At 45.0% G+C, this 16,914-nt stretch overlaps 1 protein-coding gene across 2 annotated transcripts in view; it reads left to right on the top strand.

Annotated features, from left to right (window-relative positions):
* The window catches only part of KDM3B (lysine demethylase 3B), a 134,538-nt gene that overhangs the window by 30,285 nt on the left and 87,339 nt on the right, over positions 1 to 16,914 (top strand). For both annotated transcript variants that reach the window (XM_074960092.1, XM_074960091.1), the window contains exon 2: positions 11,525 to 11,692. In XM_074960092.1, the coding sequence (XP_074816193.1) occupies positions 11,525 to 11,692 (168 nt within the window). The remainder of the gene's footprint in view (positions 1 to 11,524; positions 11,693 to 16,914) is intronic.

Below are 16,914 nucleotides of genomic sequence, written 5' to 3'. Positions count from 1 at the left end.
CTTGGCGATCGGGGGAAGTCCCGGACGACTGGAAAAAGGCTAATGTAGTGCCCATCTTTAAAAAAGGGAAGTAGGAGGATCCTGGGAACTACAGGCCAGTCAGCCTTACCTCAGTCCCCAGAAAAATCATGGAACAGGTCCTGAAGGAATCAATTCTGAAGCCCTTAGAGGAGAGGAAAGTGATCAGGAACAGTCAGCATGGTTTCACCAAGGGCAAGTCATGCCTGACTAATTGCCTTCTATGATGAGATAACTGGCTCTATGGATGAGGGGAAAGCGGTGGACGTGTTGTTCCTTGACTTTAGCAAAGCTTTTGACACGGTCTCCCACAGTATTCTTTAACTTGCTGGCAAGAAGTATGGGCTGGATGAATGGACTATAAGGTGGGTAAAAAGTTGGCTAGATTGTTGGGCTCAACGGGTAGTGTGATCAATGGCTCCATATCTAGTTGACAGCCGGTATCAAGTGGAGTGCCCCAGGGGTCGGTCCTGGGGCCGGTTTTGTTCAATATCTTCATAAATGATCTGGAGGATGGTGTGGATTGCACCCTCAGCAAGTTTGCAGATGACACTAAACTGGGAGGAGAGGTAGATACGCAGGAGGGTACGGATAGGATACAGAGGGCCCTAGACAAATTAGAGGATTGGGCCGAAAGAAATCTGAGGTTGAACAAGGACAAGTGCAGCGTCCTGCACTTAAGACGGAAGAATCCCGTGCACCGCTACAGACTAGGGACCGAATGGCTCGGCAGCAGTTCTGCAGAAAAGGACCTAGGAGTTACAGTGGACGAGAAGCTGGATATGAGTCAACAGTGTGCTTTTGTTGCCAAGAAGGCCAATGGCATTTTGGGATGTATAGGTAGGGGCATTGCCAGCAGATCGAGGGATGTGATCGTTCCCCTCTATTCGACATTGGTGAGGCCTCATCTGGAGTACTGTGTCCAGTTTTGGGCCCCACACTACAAGAAGGATGTGGAAAAATTGGAGAGAGTCCAACGGAGGGCAAAAAAAATGATTAGGGGACTGGAACACATGACTTATGAGGAGAGGCTAAGGGAACTGGGATTGTTTAGTCTACGGAAGAGAAGAATGAGGGGGGATTTGATAGCTGCTTTCAACTACCTGAAAGGGGGTTCCAAGGAGGATGGATCTAGACTGTTCTCAGTGGTAGCAGATGACAGAACAAGGAGTAATGGTCTCAAGTTGCAGTGGGGGAGGTTTAGGTTGGATATTAGGAAAAACTTTTTCACTAGGAGGGTGGTGAAACACTGGAATGTGTTACCTAGGGAGATGGTGGAATCTCCTTCCTTAGATATTTTTAAGGTCAGGCTTGTCAAAGCCCTGGCTGGGATGATTTAATTGGGGATTGGTCCTGCTTTGAGCAGGGGGTTGGACTAGATGACCTCCTGAGGTCCCTTCCAACCCTGATATTCTATGATTCAATGAAGAACCACGTCACCCTGTCAGTAGTGTACCTCCCAGGAACCCAAAACTCGTTAGCAGACACCCTCAGCAGTCATTTTGCCACTGACCATGAATGGGAATTGCACAGTTCAGCAATGAACAATGTCTTTGCTCATGAGAGAATCTCTACCTGGGACCTGTTCACCTCTCAGATAAACAGGATGTGGAGCATATATTGTTCCAGGAGGCGCTCAGACGCCGTTAGCAGCGATGCCCTCCTACTTCCTTAGACTGAACTATGCCTTTCTTTTTATCCACCACTTTGAGGGTTGCAAAAGATTCCATGTGACAGAGCACAAGTCGTTTTCATCATGCCCAGATGGACCAGGCAGTTCTGGTTTCCAGTTCTTCTGAATATGTCAGCCTGACTGCCAATCAGCATTCCTTCCTTCTGGGCTCTCTTGATTCAAGAGAATGCCAAGATCAGACATTCCACCGGGACACTCTTCACCTCACGGATTGATATTTGGATGGGCAATGGATCTAGAATGTTCCTGTTTCCAGAATGTTCAAGTTGTCCTTACTAATAGTAGAAAACATTTTCTTATGGAATCCTATCTTGCAAAGTGGAAGTGTTTTCTCTGGGGCAAGTGGCTCTGTTTCCTGAGTCAATGGGTATCCATGATATCTTAGATTATCTCACTACCCCCAAGAAGTTGGATCTTTCCCTTTGCCACCAGGTGAACCCACAGTGAGTTATCAGTGCATGTACCCTCCATTGAATGACAACCCTGTTTGTGCTCATCCAGTCATCTCCAGGTTCTTAAAGGGTTTAATCAGTACTTTCCCAGCAGTAGTAAAACCAGCCCCTCAATGGAACCTTTAATTTAATGCTTTAAACATTCACCAAGCCCCCTTTGAACCCCTGGCTACCTGTTCGATGCTTCACTTATCTATGAAGGTGGCCTTCCTTGTTGCCATCACCTCGCCAAATGGGTATGTGAGCTAGAAGGCGAGGCCCTAATGGCAAGACACTCCTTATACTAGATTTAATAAAGACCAGGTCTTGATATGACTACACCCGAAATTCACTTCTTAAGGTAGTTTCAGAAGTTCACATAAACCAGACTATCCCCTTACCTATATCCTTTCAGAAGTCTCCAGTGTAGAAAAGAGACTTCATTACCTCGATGTGAGGCAAGCTTTGGCCTCTTACCTACAGAGAACAAAACAAATCCATCACCTAGGCTATTTCTGGCCATAGCAGAACGAGTCTAAGAGCAAGCTCTGTCTTCCCAGAGGATTCCTAGTGGATCTCTGGGTGCATCCGACTTTATCAACTGGCAGTCCTTCCTCTCTGCGTGGGGTACGGGCTCACTCTGAGGTCACAGCCAGCCTCAGTAGTGTCGCTCCAAGAAGTACCTCTGCTTATGATTTGTGAGGCAGCAGTATGGCATTCCATCCATGCTTTCAGAAGACATTATGCCTTGGTCCAAGCTGCCTCCTCTGCCGATGCATTATTTGGGATGACAGTTCTGCAAGCGGTCATACTACCTTATATCCTTGCCACCCTTCTCCTCTGAGTACTTCAGGTCTGTCACCCACCGTGGAATACGCATAGGGACCACACATCTTGAAGAATTCCAGTTCTGAAGGGCAAGTAACTTCCCTTTTTCTGGAATGTTGTTCCCTTTGGCAAGTGAAAACTCCCTCTTGATCCTGTTGTATGGGGAAGAGAAGATCATAGGATAGGCAACGTAGATTTTTTTAACTGAAAAACAGATAATCTGTGCTGAAATAACAGGTCCTTCGCTAACTTTTCTTTTTTGTCAAGCAGGACTCCACCTGGGTTGCAAGGCGTGGGGACCATCATTGCCCGAGTAGCAGATTGAGAGAGACTGGGCCACAATGATTTCTAATTTGCAAAGTGTTTTCAAAAATTTGCTTTTGTAACACACACATACTGCGTAGTTGTGGTTCATCTGAAATTCAATACAATGATTGATTTATAACTGTTTCGCTTGAGCAAGAGATCAGCATGGAGCACAGTGTGGGCTGGGTTCCATGGGGGGACTTAGAGTTTGGGAAGAGGGAGGGGCAGACAATGCCACAGTTTCATTAAGGAACTCCATGAGACACAGATACAGAGCAATGCTTGCCATATAGAAGAGGACGGAAAAAGTAGTTACGCATTATTTCAAATACCCTCAATGTTACAACTGGGAATTTAGCAGCACAGCAAGAGGATGTATTGGTGGGGAGGACTGGAGTACTTTGACGTACCAGCTTGGGGTTCTGGTTGCTGCTGCAGTGCCATTCCACCCTATAGTCTTTCTGACTTTAGTAACAGGGTTCTCCAGATAAGGGTGGAGAATCATCTCATTGCCCCTCTTATCTTGGGAGAGGGCAGGGTTAGAGAGGGCAGCTCCATGATCCCTTCTGCCTCCTCACTCTCTCCCTCCTGCGCTCTGCTGGACAGTGAGGCCAGTTGGGTTTACAAGGACATTGTGAGGCACTTCAGGGTCAATACGGAGGGGGGGGGGCTGGACAGCACCCGGTCCAGTTCCTCATAAACGATGTCCCCAGCCTGACTGACTTGACTGGATTATCTGACCCTCCAGTATAGGAACTTCAGATGTTTCATTCTTTCCCTGCACTGCTTTGTTGTCCGATTGGATGTCTGCCTGTGCCAGAACTCTCTGAAATGTCACTGTAAAGGTGACTATTTAAACTGCTCCATCCAAAATTGTGGCGTAGAGGGTAGTCCGCCCTGATATTAAGTTCTCAGGTATTGTTGGTGGGCCAAGCGACTGCTTTTGGTGCTTCCTTCATGGTACATTGGGATTGCTGTGAAAATAGTATAATAGGAAGTTGTTCTTTTGAGGTGGTCAATACATGTTGGAAATTTGTTGATATTGTTTATGCAGGATACCACCAGATATTAGTTTAACCATAAATTCCTTTATTAATTTCGAAGGCCAAATGCTATTTATACAGGTGCTTTAAATGTGCATTAAATGTCTAAGCCGGTGGTTCCCAAACTTGTTCCGCCGCTTGTGCGGGAAAAGCCCCTGGCGGGCCGGGCTGGTTTGTTTACCGTCTGCGTCCGCAGGTTTGGCCGATCGTGGCTCCCAGTGGCTGCGGTTCGCTGCTCCAGGCCAATGGGAGCTGCTGGAAGTGGCGGCCAGTAAGTCCCTTGGCCCGCGCCGCTTCCAGCAGCTCCCATTGGCCTGGAGCAGCGAACCGCGGCCACTGGGAGCTGCGATCGTCCGAACCTGCGGATGGTAAACAAACCAGCCCGGCCCACCAGGGGCTTTCCCCGCACAAGTGGCTGAACAAGTTTGGGAACCACTAGTCTAAGCAAACATCACACTCATACAACATACAGTTATAAGCAAAGATCAGGTACTTACAACAGGAGTAGGCTCAGGATGCTGAAATCCATGTTGGCTGTCTTCAACATGGACAGACAGACACACTAGTAATGAACTCTTTAAAAGGTCACCTTTTTACAGTTAACAAACAAGTCATGTAATTTCCAGTTGCTGACTTTAACTAAGAACCAGTTTTGGGTGGCTTGGAGTTGACCCTTTTTCTTAGGCCTGAAGTAGACAAAATTTATCACGGGGCCTCTTTCGTAAGATAACATTCGTATGTTAAAGGTTCATTACAGAACAACTTTTAACCAGTTTGTAACCATCTTCTATAATTTAAAGGCTTTTTTCGAGGACTTTTCCTCCTGTCTTATCATTTACCTTTCAGGTTCAGTTTTTCCAATTAAGCCATATTCTTTCAAGGTCTTCCCAACACTACTAACAAAACTGGCTCTTCATGTGACTTACACCTCTTTTTCTTTTAACTAACTTATCCTACAGAACAGCACACTACTCTGGGAGCATACAGGGGACAGGTACCTTTTTATAGATTGAGTAAGGGTCAGGAAGAAAAGATTTCAGTGCATTGTGGAATTGGAAGTGCAGAACTGCTGAAAATTGAGTCCTGGTACTAACCTATTCCACACTGCAAATGCACGGTTACAGGGGTGTGCTATACCCTTAAGTGTCCACTTATCCACATGCCTCAGGTACTTAGGGCTACTCATCCTCTGCTTGTCTTCAGAAATATGCTTCTAGGGTTTCGGTTTGGATAACGGGGTTTATGGCACAAAACCATGTATTGACATGTTTATAGGCGCTAGTGTAGACATACCTTAATTGACTTGATCAGGGTTGTGCAGGAAGCCTGTGAAGGCAGGAAATTGAACTGGTGTCTCTGGCTAGCCTCTAACCATTGGGCCATCCTTCATTTCAACAGGTAACATTTCAGACAGTTACATAATTAAGGTGATGCAAATGACATTTCTAAAATTGAGCGTTTTTTCCCTTTTGCATTTTATATAAAGGCTTGAAATGTAAAGTTTTTTTCTGCTTGTTTTACCTTCGGTTGCATTTACATTAGACCTTTTGAAGAGCACCGACAGGCCACCAGTGATTTTACTACCATATGATCATGGTTGTACCATGTCTAGATTTATTTAGCGTGTGTATAGTCTTCTAGCCAAGCGATGGCCTCTTCAGTGGCGGGATGCTAGGCCACTGCTGAACCTAGTCAGCAGGCATTCAACAATGTGCGTCATTGTCTGTCTGTGTTGCACCACAGCTGCACAAAAGGCTGTCTCAAAGGCCTCAGCAATACTGGTTGGCTGTACAGAGCCCTTGCCTGGTCCAGCAGCTGTTCAACAGGGCTCATTGGCGCCAGGGCAGATCAAAACCAGGCAGGCAAATTGTGGAGTTGGCGACAAGGAATGGGTTGGGGATTACAACAGATATCCATTCGTCTCGCCAGAGTGTTTCCGCCCTCTCATCCTGGTGTGGTGGATGAGCCCATAATGGGCGACGTAATGGCAAACGTGCAGCTGGTGGTTTAAAAAGGTCATTGTGCAGTGGCAGGCTTGAGTTGGCGAGTACTTTCTCCAGTAACTTGCCAGTGGCAACCTCTCCTCTGTTATGAGGAAGAGCAATATTGCTCAGAACTGGGAGCCATGGGAGTGGTGTCGGACGCAGGTGCTGGAGATATACCCATGGTGGCATGTAACTGCGTATCCACCAGTTTGGTGTGTGATGATCGGCTCCATACTGATGTGCAGTACTCCGCCACCAAATACGAGGTGGCAAGAGCTGACGTCCGCAGAGTTGGAGCACGAGCACCCCATGACAAACCTGCCAGTTTGCTAAGAAGATTGTTGCGCGTCTTAACTTTAGCTGCTGCCTTCTTCAGGTGGGCATGGTAACTCAGGGTGCAGTCTAAGGTCACTCCTGGATAGACAGGTTCTACTTCATGCTTCACCATCTGACCACTCAGATAAACATTCAGTTCTCGGGTTGCGCTGGCATGATGAAGATGAAACAAACTGGAGTCTGTTTTTATGATGCTTGGCTGGAGGCGCCAAGTCTTCCAGTAGTCAGCTAACTTTGTCATGTCCCAGTTTAAGGTGGCATCAAGCTTGTGGACCATCCGGGCCTGGGTACTGCAACAGATGTTTGCGTAAATGAACTTTTGTGACTCCGCTGTTGGCAGGTCACTGATGTAAAGATTGAACAGAGTTGGCGAAAGAACAGAGCCCTGGGGTAACCCATTGCTCTGTCGTCTCCAAGTACTCGTCTAGATGATATGGTATAAAACCAGTGTATCTGTTTGGCGTCTTGTTTACATGTGTGCTCCTCCTATTGCTGCTGTATGTGGAGATGAATAACTGGTGGGAAACTGTGGTGTGTGTGGGGGTAAATCTACTGTAGACAAGGCCATAGTCTTCCATGGTATATGAGAACAGAATGCTAATGTAAGTAACCAGCTGAAAAAGAACTTGTCTTTTACCCAGGCCTTCCAGACTGCCTTCATATATCACTGTAAGGGACTGCGGAAGACTTTGTTATGGCCTAGCTAGGGAACTTCCGCTTTCTCGAGGCCTCCCGGTCACTGTAGGACATGGAGAACCAACTCTAACCGGTTTTGCCCAGTTCATTCTGCCCTGCGCAGGCAGCGGAAAGCCCCTGTTGGAAAGTACCTTATTATATATTCATGAGCTGCTTCTGTGTACTGCTTATTAGGGCTCGCTGTTTACCCCTTCGTCGGACTCCATCCCAGGCAAAGCTCTGGTGTGCTGGGTTTTCCGCCTCCGTGACAGCAATGCTTGGAGTCCCCGTTGCGGGTGTGTCACTAACCTTCAATAAAGCCAATAACTCGCTGCTTAGCTGCGTGTGGGTCTCGTTTTTCAGAGTACCTCTGCCAGCCTGCGGTGCTTCAAACGCGTTGGCCCAGAACAATCACAAAGATGCAAAAAAGGGGCACAAGCTCAATTTTAGTTCTTTATTGGCTCTTTAGTGTTCCCTGTTGTTGCAATAAACTAAACAAACTGTTATACAGGTTTGTCCATCAGGCTGTCTCTACACTGCAAGAATTGTGTACCCCATAATCCTTGGTAGAATAAGCTTTATTAGAAACTGTTTAGTGTGGATAGAGCCTAAGGGAGACTTATTCCATAGGGTGGGGAATTCAGGAACTTGAGCAAGTCTTTGCTTGACTCACTCCAAGCAGCAGCAGTGGATTTCTGTAGTTTGCTAAGGATTTGTGTACACTAGCCACTTTCCACAAACTTTCCCAGCGCCAGCAATCGGGTAGTATAAACAAGACACCACTGGTGGTGGTATACCTGCTCTGCTCAGAGTTACAGTGTAAAAATGCTACTGGCAGCAGGAGTCCTTGTCTAGACTAGTAACCCCATCAGTGGTAGAAATGGTGAGAAACTTTGGGAGAATAAAGGCTAATGTAGTCAAGGCCTTAGCATATTATTTAATATTTTTCTCGTTCCAACTCAAAACTGAAGACAGGAGATCTAAGTGTCTTAAAAACCTCTGAAAACATTTTTGAAACATATATTTGAATAAGTCAAGAGTCCAGATATAATAAATATTCAAATTAAGGTGTGGGGGGGGACCCCACTCAAAACTTCTCAATTATTACAGCACCCTCACAATGGCTTCTTGATATTCCAGCATGTGTGGTATGTTGCTGCCTTTCACCTCTCACATACAAAGAGCATATTATGTTTGTTCTCAGATCGTCTTGCCCTTGTCTTTATTTCTCTCCTCTCTTTGCCTTGCAAAAGCCTCCTCTTCTCTTTGCACAATCTCCATGTTATTGGCATTAGCTTCCTTCTTTGCAGCTCTTGCTGTCTTGAACAGCCTCCATGTGAATCTGCATTATACATCACTTTGCAAATAGTCTGAAAATATGATTATTGGGGTGTGTGTGTGTGTGTATCTTTGTTATATCCACACATAGCAATCAATCCACAAAAGTATTTCAGGCAGTCTTTACAAGTCATTCTCCATCTTATGCATCCTCAATGCCCGCCATATGGGACAAAATAAAGAATTTATTTTCTATGCTTTGAATGTGGACACTTGAGAGCACAACCTGTTGGCCTCAGGCTGGTTAGCTTCCTCTTCATTGTGCTCCACTGTTTGGAATGGTAGCCTCTGCCATCTCTTCATTGCATTGATTCGCCTTGGAGAAGATTTGCTAGCAGATCTTCATGAGAAAAATAATATGATACTGGTTCAGAACCAAAAGTTGTGTGGTTCTCTATAGTTACATACAAAAACTGTACAGGCTGTGCACATGTATAAATTAAATGTCCAAAGATGAAGAAAAAAGGAAGAGGGAAAACACTGAGAGAGTGTCAGAAATAGCAACTATTCCCACCACTCTTTCAATTGCTCATAACTTCTTGAAACTTTTCACCTTCTGAGCTAGAATTTTCCAGCCTTGATCTCCACCAGAGAAATGATTTTTCTAAAAAATATTTACAAAAAGTTCAGTTATCTGGAAATGATGGTGGGTGGGGGTGGGGGTGGCAACCTTTAATGAATATTGGCTATGTACTTGTATCTCAGTGTTTGATTCTGAGTAGCCTCAGTGAAGCATTTGGTCAGCTTTTCGAGAAAGGACTATTCTAAACAGGTGCCCAATCAAGAAATACTTAACTGACAATGGACTTTGGGAGACGCCAATCTACATCTGAGCTTTCCTGGGAACATTCAAACTAACATGTAAACAATGACGTCCGCCTGTAAAGAACTGAGTCATGCATGGACATGTGACTTGCCCATGTGACTCCAAACTCCATCTTGCTGCTGTGATTTTCCACAGTAAGAACAAAGGGGTGTCCTTCCACATTGGAGAGAATATAAAAAGCCCTGGAAATCCCTCCATTTTGTCTTTAATCCTGCTTCTTACCTTTGGAGGAACTTTGCTAGAAACAGAAGCTCTGAACAAAGGACTGAATGACCCATCCAGGCTGTGGATGTACTCCAGAGACTTGATTTGAACCTGCAGTTTATTCCATCACTGCTACAAGCCTGAACTAAGAACTTTGCCATTACTGTGTATAATTGATTCCATTTAACCAATTTTAGCTCTCATCTATGTTTTTCTTTTTATGAATAAACCTTTAGATTCTAAAGGATTGACAACAGCGTGATTTGTTGGTAAAATCTGATTTGTATATTGACCTGGGTCTGGGGCTTGGTCCTTTGGGATCGGGAGATCTTTTTCTTTTACTGGGGTATTGGTTTTCATAACCAGTCATCCCCATAAGAAGTGGTGCTGATGGTGATACAAGGGAACTGGCGTATCTGAGGGAATTGCTTGTATGACTTCTGGTTAGCCAGTCCGGTAAAACCAAAGTCCTCTCTGTTTGGCTGGTTTGGTGTGCCTTAGTAATAAAGGAAACCCAGCCTTGGGCCGTAAACTGCCCTGCTCTAAGCAATTTGTCCTGAATTGATACTCTCAGTTGTCTCTCGCCAGAGGCCGCTTCGTTACAGAAGGCAGTATCCTTTTAGTGTTTAGATTAGGGACTGAGACTCCTGGATTCTGTTCCTGTCTTCACCACTCATTGTGTAACTTCAGACTAGTCACTTCAGTGTCTCTGTACTTCCATTTACCAGGCTGAAAAACAGGGATGGTACCTGAGAGGTTGAGGGTTAATATGTTAAAGTGCACTGCAGTTGTATTGTAGAGAAGATTTAATATATTACAAAGTTTCTAGTGAGTGAGTGAATCTGGGTAATCCAAACACTGACAGAAGTGTGTGCCTATATTTTAGAGAATGGAATAGCAGTGCCCACCCAATGTAAGAGGAGAACTTCCTATTTAGAGTGTGCTCTATGGATATGATGCATACCTGACTGAATAGCAGTTGTAACAATTTATCATAACTGTCGGGCCAATCTGTTGGAAATTTAGGGTGGGACAGTAGGATTGAAAGCAGTTTAAAATCCTTATCTTGGATTAAAAGTCTAGAAAACATGACCTATGAGGGAAGATTGAAAACACTGGGTTTGTTATGTCCCCTCTAAGTCTTCTCTTCCCCAGACTAAACAGTTTTCGGGTACATAAAGGTTGTAACAAGGAGGAGAGAAAAAAATTGTTTTTCTTAACCTCTGAGGGTAGGACAAGAAGCAATGGGCTTAAATTGCAGGAAGGGCAGTTTAGGTTAGACATCAGGAAAAACTTCCTAACTGTCAGAGTGGTTAAGCACTGAAATAAATTGCTTAGGGAGGTTGTGGAATCTGTCATTGGGGATTTTTAAGAGCAGGTTAGACAAACACCTGTCAGGGATGCTCTAGATAATACTTAGTCCTGCCGTGAGTTCAGGGGACTGAACTAGATGTCCTTTCAAGGTCCCTTCCAGTTTTATGATCTTTGAGAGGCCTGTTTGGAGTGTTACTTCCACCTGGATATTTGGAGTAAAGGGGCAACTGGAACATGTCTTCCATCTCTCATGGAAAGATACAATACCTGAAATTGGTGGGTTTGGTGTGGGGGAGAACAAGGAAATGAACTCTTTCCAGTTTTCTGTAGTTACCGTGCACTTCTCTGATTTCTGTTCGGTAATGTGTGTGGTAGCTATGCAGACACAACAATCTAGTATTGATATGAAGCATGTGTCCTCAAGTTATACTGATTTTCCTGACTAAAGTTGAAGTCTTTACCCATGTGGGTTTGTGGGATTTCCACCCACCTACGGTGTCTGAAACATGTTAAATATGTTTTTGTAGATCTTTGTGGAGTTTGATGGCTGCAACTGGAATCAACATGCCTGGGTGAAAGTTCATGCTGAAGAGGTCATAGTGTTGCTGCTGGAAGGGTCACTGGTATGGGCTCCTCGAAGTGATCCAGTTCTGCTTCAGGGAACTCAGGTCTCACTTGCACAGTGGCCTGCACTGGTAAGTATTTGGCCAGAACAGTGACACTATGTAGGGAAGTCATTTCATAACTGAGATTGTGGCTAGCTTTGCTATAAACCTTTTGTTGCAAAGCTGCCTCTTAACATTGCCAAAACTAAGCTGCCTGAAATTTCTAGAAGCTATAATCCAGAAAAAAATGTGGGAGCTGGGAAAGGTGCAGAGGGGATTTGGACAAGATCTTTGTAAACTTTGAAGTTGAGAACATCTGGGTCTTTCACTCCCCCTCTCTCCCCTTGAAACAATCTAATTTTTTTAAACATCTTAAGGCTTGTCTACACTTAAAATGCTACAACAGAACAACTGCAGCTGCACCACTGTAGCACTTCAAAGTAGACACTACCTACACCGTCTGGAGGGGTTCTCCCGTTGGCATAAGTAATCTTTCTCCCCAAGTAGCTAGGTTGATGGAAGAATTCTTCTGTTGACCTAGCGCTCTCTACACAGGGACTTAACTATGCCACTCAGGGATGTGGATTTTTCACACCTGAGTGACGTAGTTATGTCGACATAATGTTTTTGTGTAGACAAGGCCTTAGCTTAGCTCGTTTATTATGAGGTCCCTGATAAGAATTTTTTTCAAACCTCTGAACCCTCTTGGCTTTATAGAGTCTACAGAGTTCCTGGAAAACGTCATAAAAGATTTTCTCGTGGGCCTGGTCAATACTTAAAAGTGAGGTCAATGTAGCTAGTGCTGTCAGTGGAAAAATTCAGTCCTCAGTTCTAAAGCTATGCTGACCTAATGCCAGGTGTAGATGCAGCTAAATTGATGGGAAAATTCTTCAGTCTACCTAGCTGCTCCCACTCAGGGGTGGATTACTTACAGCAGTTGAAAAACCCCTTGTGTTGATGTGGGAAATGTCTTCGCTACAGTGGCATAGCAGCAATGCTGTAGCTGTGGCTGTAATCTGTGACTGAGATTCTTGCAGAGTCTGTAAATGCCCCCTGGGATACTTAGCCTGCGTGGCTTACATTCCTCAAGAGAGCTTTTGAGACGAGACAGTAATGTCTGGCAGAACAACTAACAGGGTATTCATAACTTGTGGACTGTAGTGCTTTCTGAGGCAGTTAAATGTTTAAGTGCTACAGGATCTAATGCTGTGTCTAGACTCGGGGGGGGCGGGGAAGAGAAAGGGGGCGTGTTGTTTTAACCTTATTAATACTTGTTACCTAGCATAATTTGAGATATCACTTAGCACCTAGTATAGACAGTTTCACACTTTTAGAACAGTTAGCCAATCTCTCCCTAGGTTAATTTTTGTGTGTGAATTTTGTTTTTTTTAATAATTAGATTTCATACATGAACACGAAACAGCAGTGCAAAGCCTCTATAGCTCACTAACTGAATCTGACTCTTAATTTGCAATTAACTTATTGGTTTAGTTATCTCAGATACAGGGTAACTTTTTTAACATTTTAAAATTATTTTTTTAAATACTATATAGGCAAATTTACCAAATTAAACTTCTGAGAAATAAAACTGGCATTTGGCTATTGATGAAAAGATTATTAGTAGTTCTTAAGGCTATGGGGGTCCCCCGTATCTGGACACCAACCTGTACAAGGTCCCCAGTAAGCCCAGGATCCTTAGATTCAAGATCTGCTGGCCTGCTCCCAGGCTTTCTTGGTCAGCGAGGACCACAATATGTGCCTCTATTGCCTTGGTGAAGCTTGTATACCCTCCAAGTGCAATATCTGCCAGACTTTTCCTAGATGAACTTGTCAAGCCCATGAATTCAGCTTAGAATATTCCTCATGGACCATGCAATGAGGCTACAGTCCATTCCTGACCTGTCAGACCCCTCTGTGCATTGGCCAGAGACACCAAGAAGTACCTCTGAGCATGGTAGCCTCTGGCTCGGTGGATAATCAGAGCACGGTTAAAGACTGTCTCCCACAGGTGTGAGGGTGGTAAGAGCAAGCACTCCCACAGGAAATATGAGAAATCCCCTTCCCAAGTTCTTATGCAAAAAGAGAGGACGTCCTCCCTGACACCTCAGAGTCTGGTGAGTCTCTGTGCTACTATGGGAGTGTCAGGAGTTCACAAGGAGTATGGTACTGGTGTCCTGCCACCCAGGGGCAAACCTGCCTCCCAAACTGTCTCTAGTTGAAGGGACAGGACCATCCTCAATACTGGCAAAGAGTACCAGTGCTGAGAGGGAAGGAATTGGTACTGAGGACAGTGGCATATCTGAAGACAAGAACACTGGTGCCACCAAGAGACAGAAGCCCATTCCACTCTCCAGTATCTAGTAATGTCCTCCACAGTAGTGTATCTATACGAGCCCAGAATCGCCTATACTGGGCTTGTCTTCACTACCGGGAGATTGATGCTAAATCAACTGCAGAGTGCTTTCCAGTTGACTCGGTACTCCAGCTCCCCAGGAAGAGAAAGGTAAGTCGACTGGAGGGCGTCTCCCGTCGACGCAGCACAGTGAAGACACCCCTGGTAAGTCGACCTATGTTGCGTCGATTCCAGCTACATTATTCGTGTAGCTGGAGTAGCGTAACTTAGGTTGACTTACCTCGGTAGAGTAGACAAAGCCACTGTCAGATCCAGTCCTAACCAGGGATGTCCCTAAACTCACTGGTACAGTTGAGGCACAGTAAGATGTCCCATACCAATGGCACTGCCAATTGATACAGAAGCTTCCTTTTCCTCTGAGTTCAGAGTCAGTGGGAGAGCTTCCCCAACTCCCCCAAGATAGGGGTCAGCCCTCACAGATGCTCCATGATCTCATGAGCACCTTCCTTCTCTCATAGGGGGGACTGCCCAATTCAAGACCAGCGGTACCCTTCTCCACAGGGATCACCTCTTCTCCGCTACATCCCTTCATACTGGCCTTACATGGGTCCCAGGGACCCTACTATGTGACAGCTTGAATCTATAAGGTCACATCAGGAGTCAAGACAGTTTTTTCCCCATACAGGGGAGAACCTCAGCCCCCTAAGAAAAAATCTAAAATAGAGGAGCAAGCTGACTAGTTGGCACCATTTCCCACTGTGAGGTTATCATACTTGTTCCCAAATGAAACGATCACACCTGCCTCATTGTCACTGCCTAACTACAGACAGTTTCAGGACTCCCTGAGTAGAAATACGGATACATTCCACAGCTCCCTGGAGGAAGTACAGGGCACCCTATATAAGCGACTGGATATTTTCCAGAGTGCCAGTCCCAGTAAGGTGGCACTGCCACTTAATGAGGCCATCTTTGAATGAGCCATGATGGCTTGGCATACTGCAGCCACTTATGCTCCCACTCTGAAAAGTCAGAGAAGAAATATTTTGTGCCACCTGAGGAACTAGTAATCTGCCACCTTAACACCCCATTCTGAACTCTCTTTAGTTTTGTAAGCTGTCTCCAAAGGAAACAAGCACCCAAATTGGCACCCACTGATAAGGAGACGAAACATTTAGACTGCTTTAGGAGAGAGAACTTCACTGTGGGGAACTTACAGTTCCATGTAGCAAGCTATTAAGCTTGAATGCTGAAGTATGATTTTATTAGTTACAGTAAGTTCTTGGAATTCACAAACTCACTCCCTCAAGAGAGACTTCATTTCCAACCAATTATCAATGAAGGTAAATTGCTAGCTAGATCAACCTCCAGGCCTCAATGGACACATCAAATTCAGCCTCCCGCTTGATGGCAACTTCCATAGTCATGAGATGGGCCTTGTGGCTGCAGTCCTCTGGATTTCCCAAATAAGTCCATCCACAGTGGAGGATCTGCCTTCTGAAGGAAATAACCTATTCAGTTAGAAAACAGGTGAATCTTTCTGTTCTCTCAAAGACTTACGAGCAACCATTCACTTGCAGATCTCTCTACATACTCCAGCACTGCAGAGAAAATACCCCAAGACTCTGTATTACAGACAACAACCAGCTCCTCAACCATTCTACCATCAAAGGGCCATGAAGCTGCTTAGGAAACACCAGAGAACTCAGCCTCTTAAACACAATGTCCTCCCTTTATTCTCTTTCCAGCCTCCCACTAAGGAATCTTTTTGATGGGACTTTCAGGAACTGCAAGTTAGTCCACCTGTTGTGTTTACCCATTCATTCATTTCTCTATCCCTCTTCAGGGACCCATCTTATGAGAGGATGCTCAGTCTTGTAAAGTCCCTGTCACGCTTGGGAGCCATAAAACCAGTACATCTTCAGCACAGGGAAAAATAATTTTACTTAAGATATTTCCTTATTCCCAAGCAGAAATGAGGCTGGAAGCCCATCCAAGATCTCAAACAGCTGAATGTCTTCATCTGCCGCTGATGTTCAGAATGATCATGCTGGTCTTTATAATTCCCTCACTAAACAAGGGTGACTGGTTCACAGTTCTCAGTTTAAAGGATGCTTATTTCCACAAAGACATCCATGCTGCACACAGCTTCCCGAAATTTGCCATAGGCCCTAGACCACTACCAATACAGAGTGCTTCTCTTTGGCCTCTCACTGGCACTGAGGGAATTCACAAAGATGATGTTAGTAGTGGCAGCTCATGTACATCACTAGGGTTTGTCAGTGTTCCACACCTCGATGACTGGCTGCTGATGGGGAAGTTCTATAAAGAAGTACAGATAACATCCCTATCCCTACTTAGACCTCTTAACTCCTTAGGCCTCCAAGTAAATGTAGAAAACTACATTTGAGCTTTCACAAGGACTATAGATTTTATTGGAACTGCCCTATATTTAACCAGAGTCATAGCATACCTGTCACAGGATTCCAAGCAATGAAGGACCTCTTCACTCAGCTTTGGCAGAACATGCAGACAATGGTTCAAGCTTGTTTTACCTTCCTAGGTACATGAGTCTTCCGAAGGGTGTCAATCTTCCATTTTCACAGGCATGATTACAGACAGTCTACATGCCAAACAAGCACAGCTTGGACAAACTGATCTTGTGCCCCCACAGAGTTCTGACCCTGCTATCGTGGTGTGCATGGGGGCTCCCTTTGCCCCTCCCTCACCCACAAAGGAGATTAATTACAGACCCCTCTCTGCAAGGATGGGAAACCTGCCTCAAGTAACATGTAAGACACAGGGTATCTGGACCCACCAAGAATCTCCATTGCACATATACATTCTGGAGTTGTGTGCCATTCACAAAGCCTGCAAACAATACCGATGGTTTATTTGAATCCTGCATGTTCAAGTCATATTGGATAACTTGACAGCGGTTTGTATCAACAAACCAGGAGGA

Source organism: Natator depressus, chromosome 8 (assembly GCF_965152275.1).
Source record: "Natator depressus isolate rNatDep1 chromosome 8, rNatDep2.hap1, whole genome shotgun sequence".
In the NCBI taxonomy this organism is placed as follows: Eukaryota; Metazoa; Chordata; order Testudines; family Cheloniidae; genus Natator; species Natator depressus.
The sequence above is the reverse complement of the archived record's forward strand: the minus strand, read 5'-3'. Positions and strand labels throughout refer to the sequence as shown.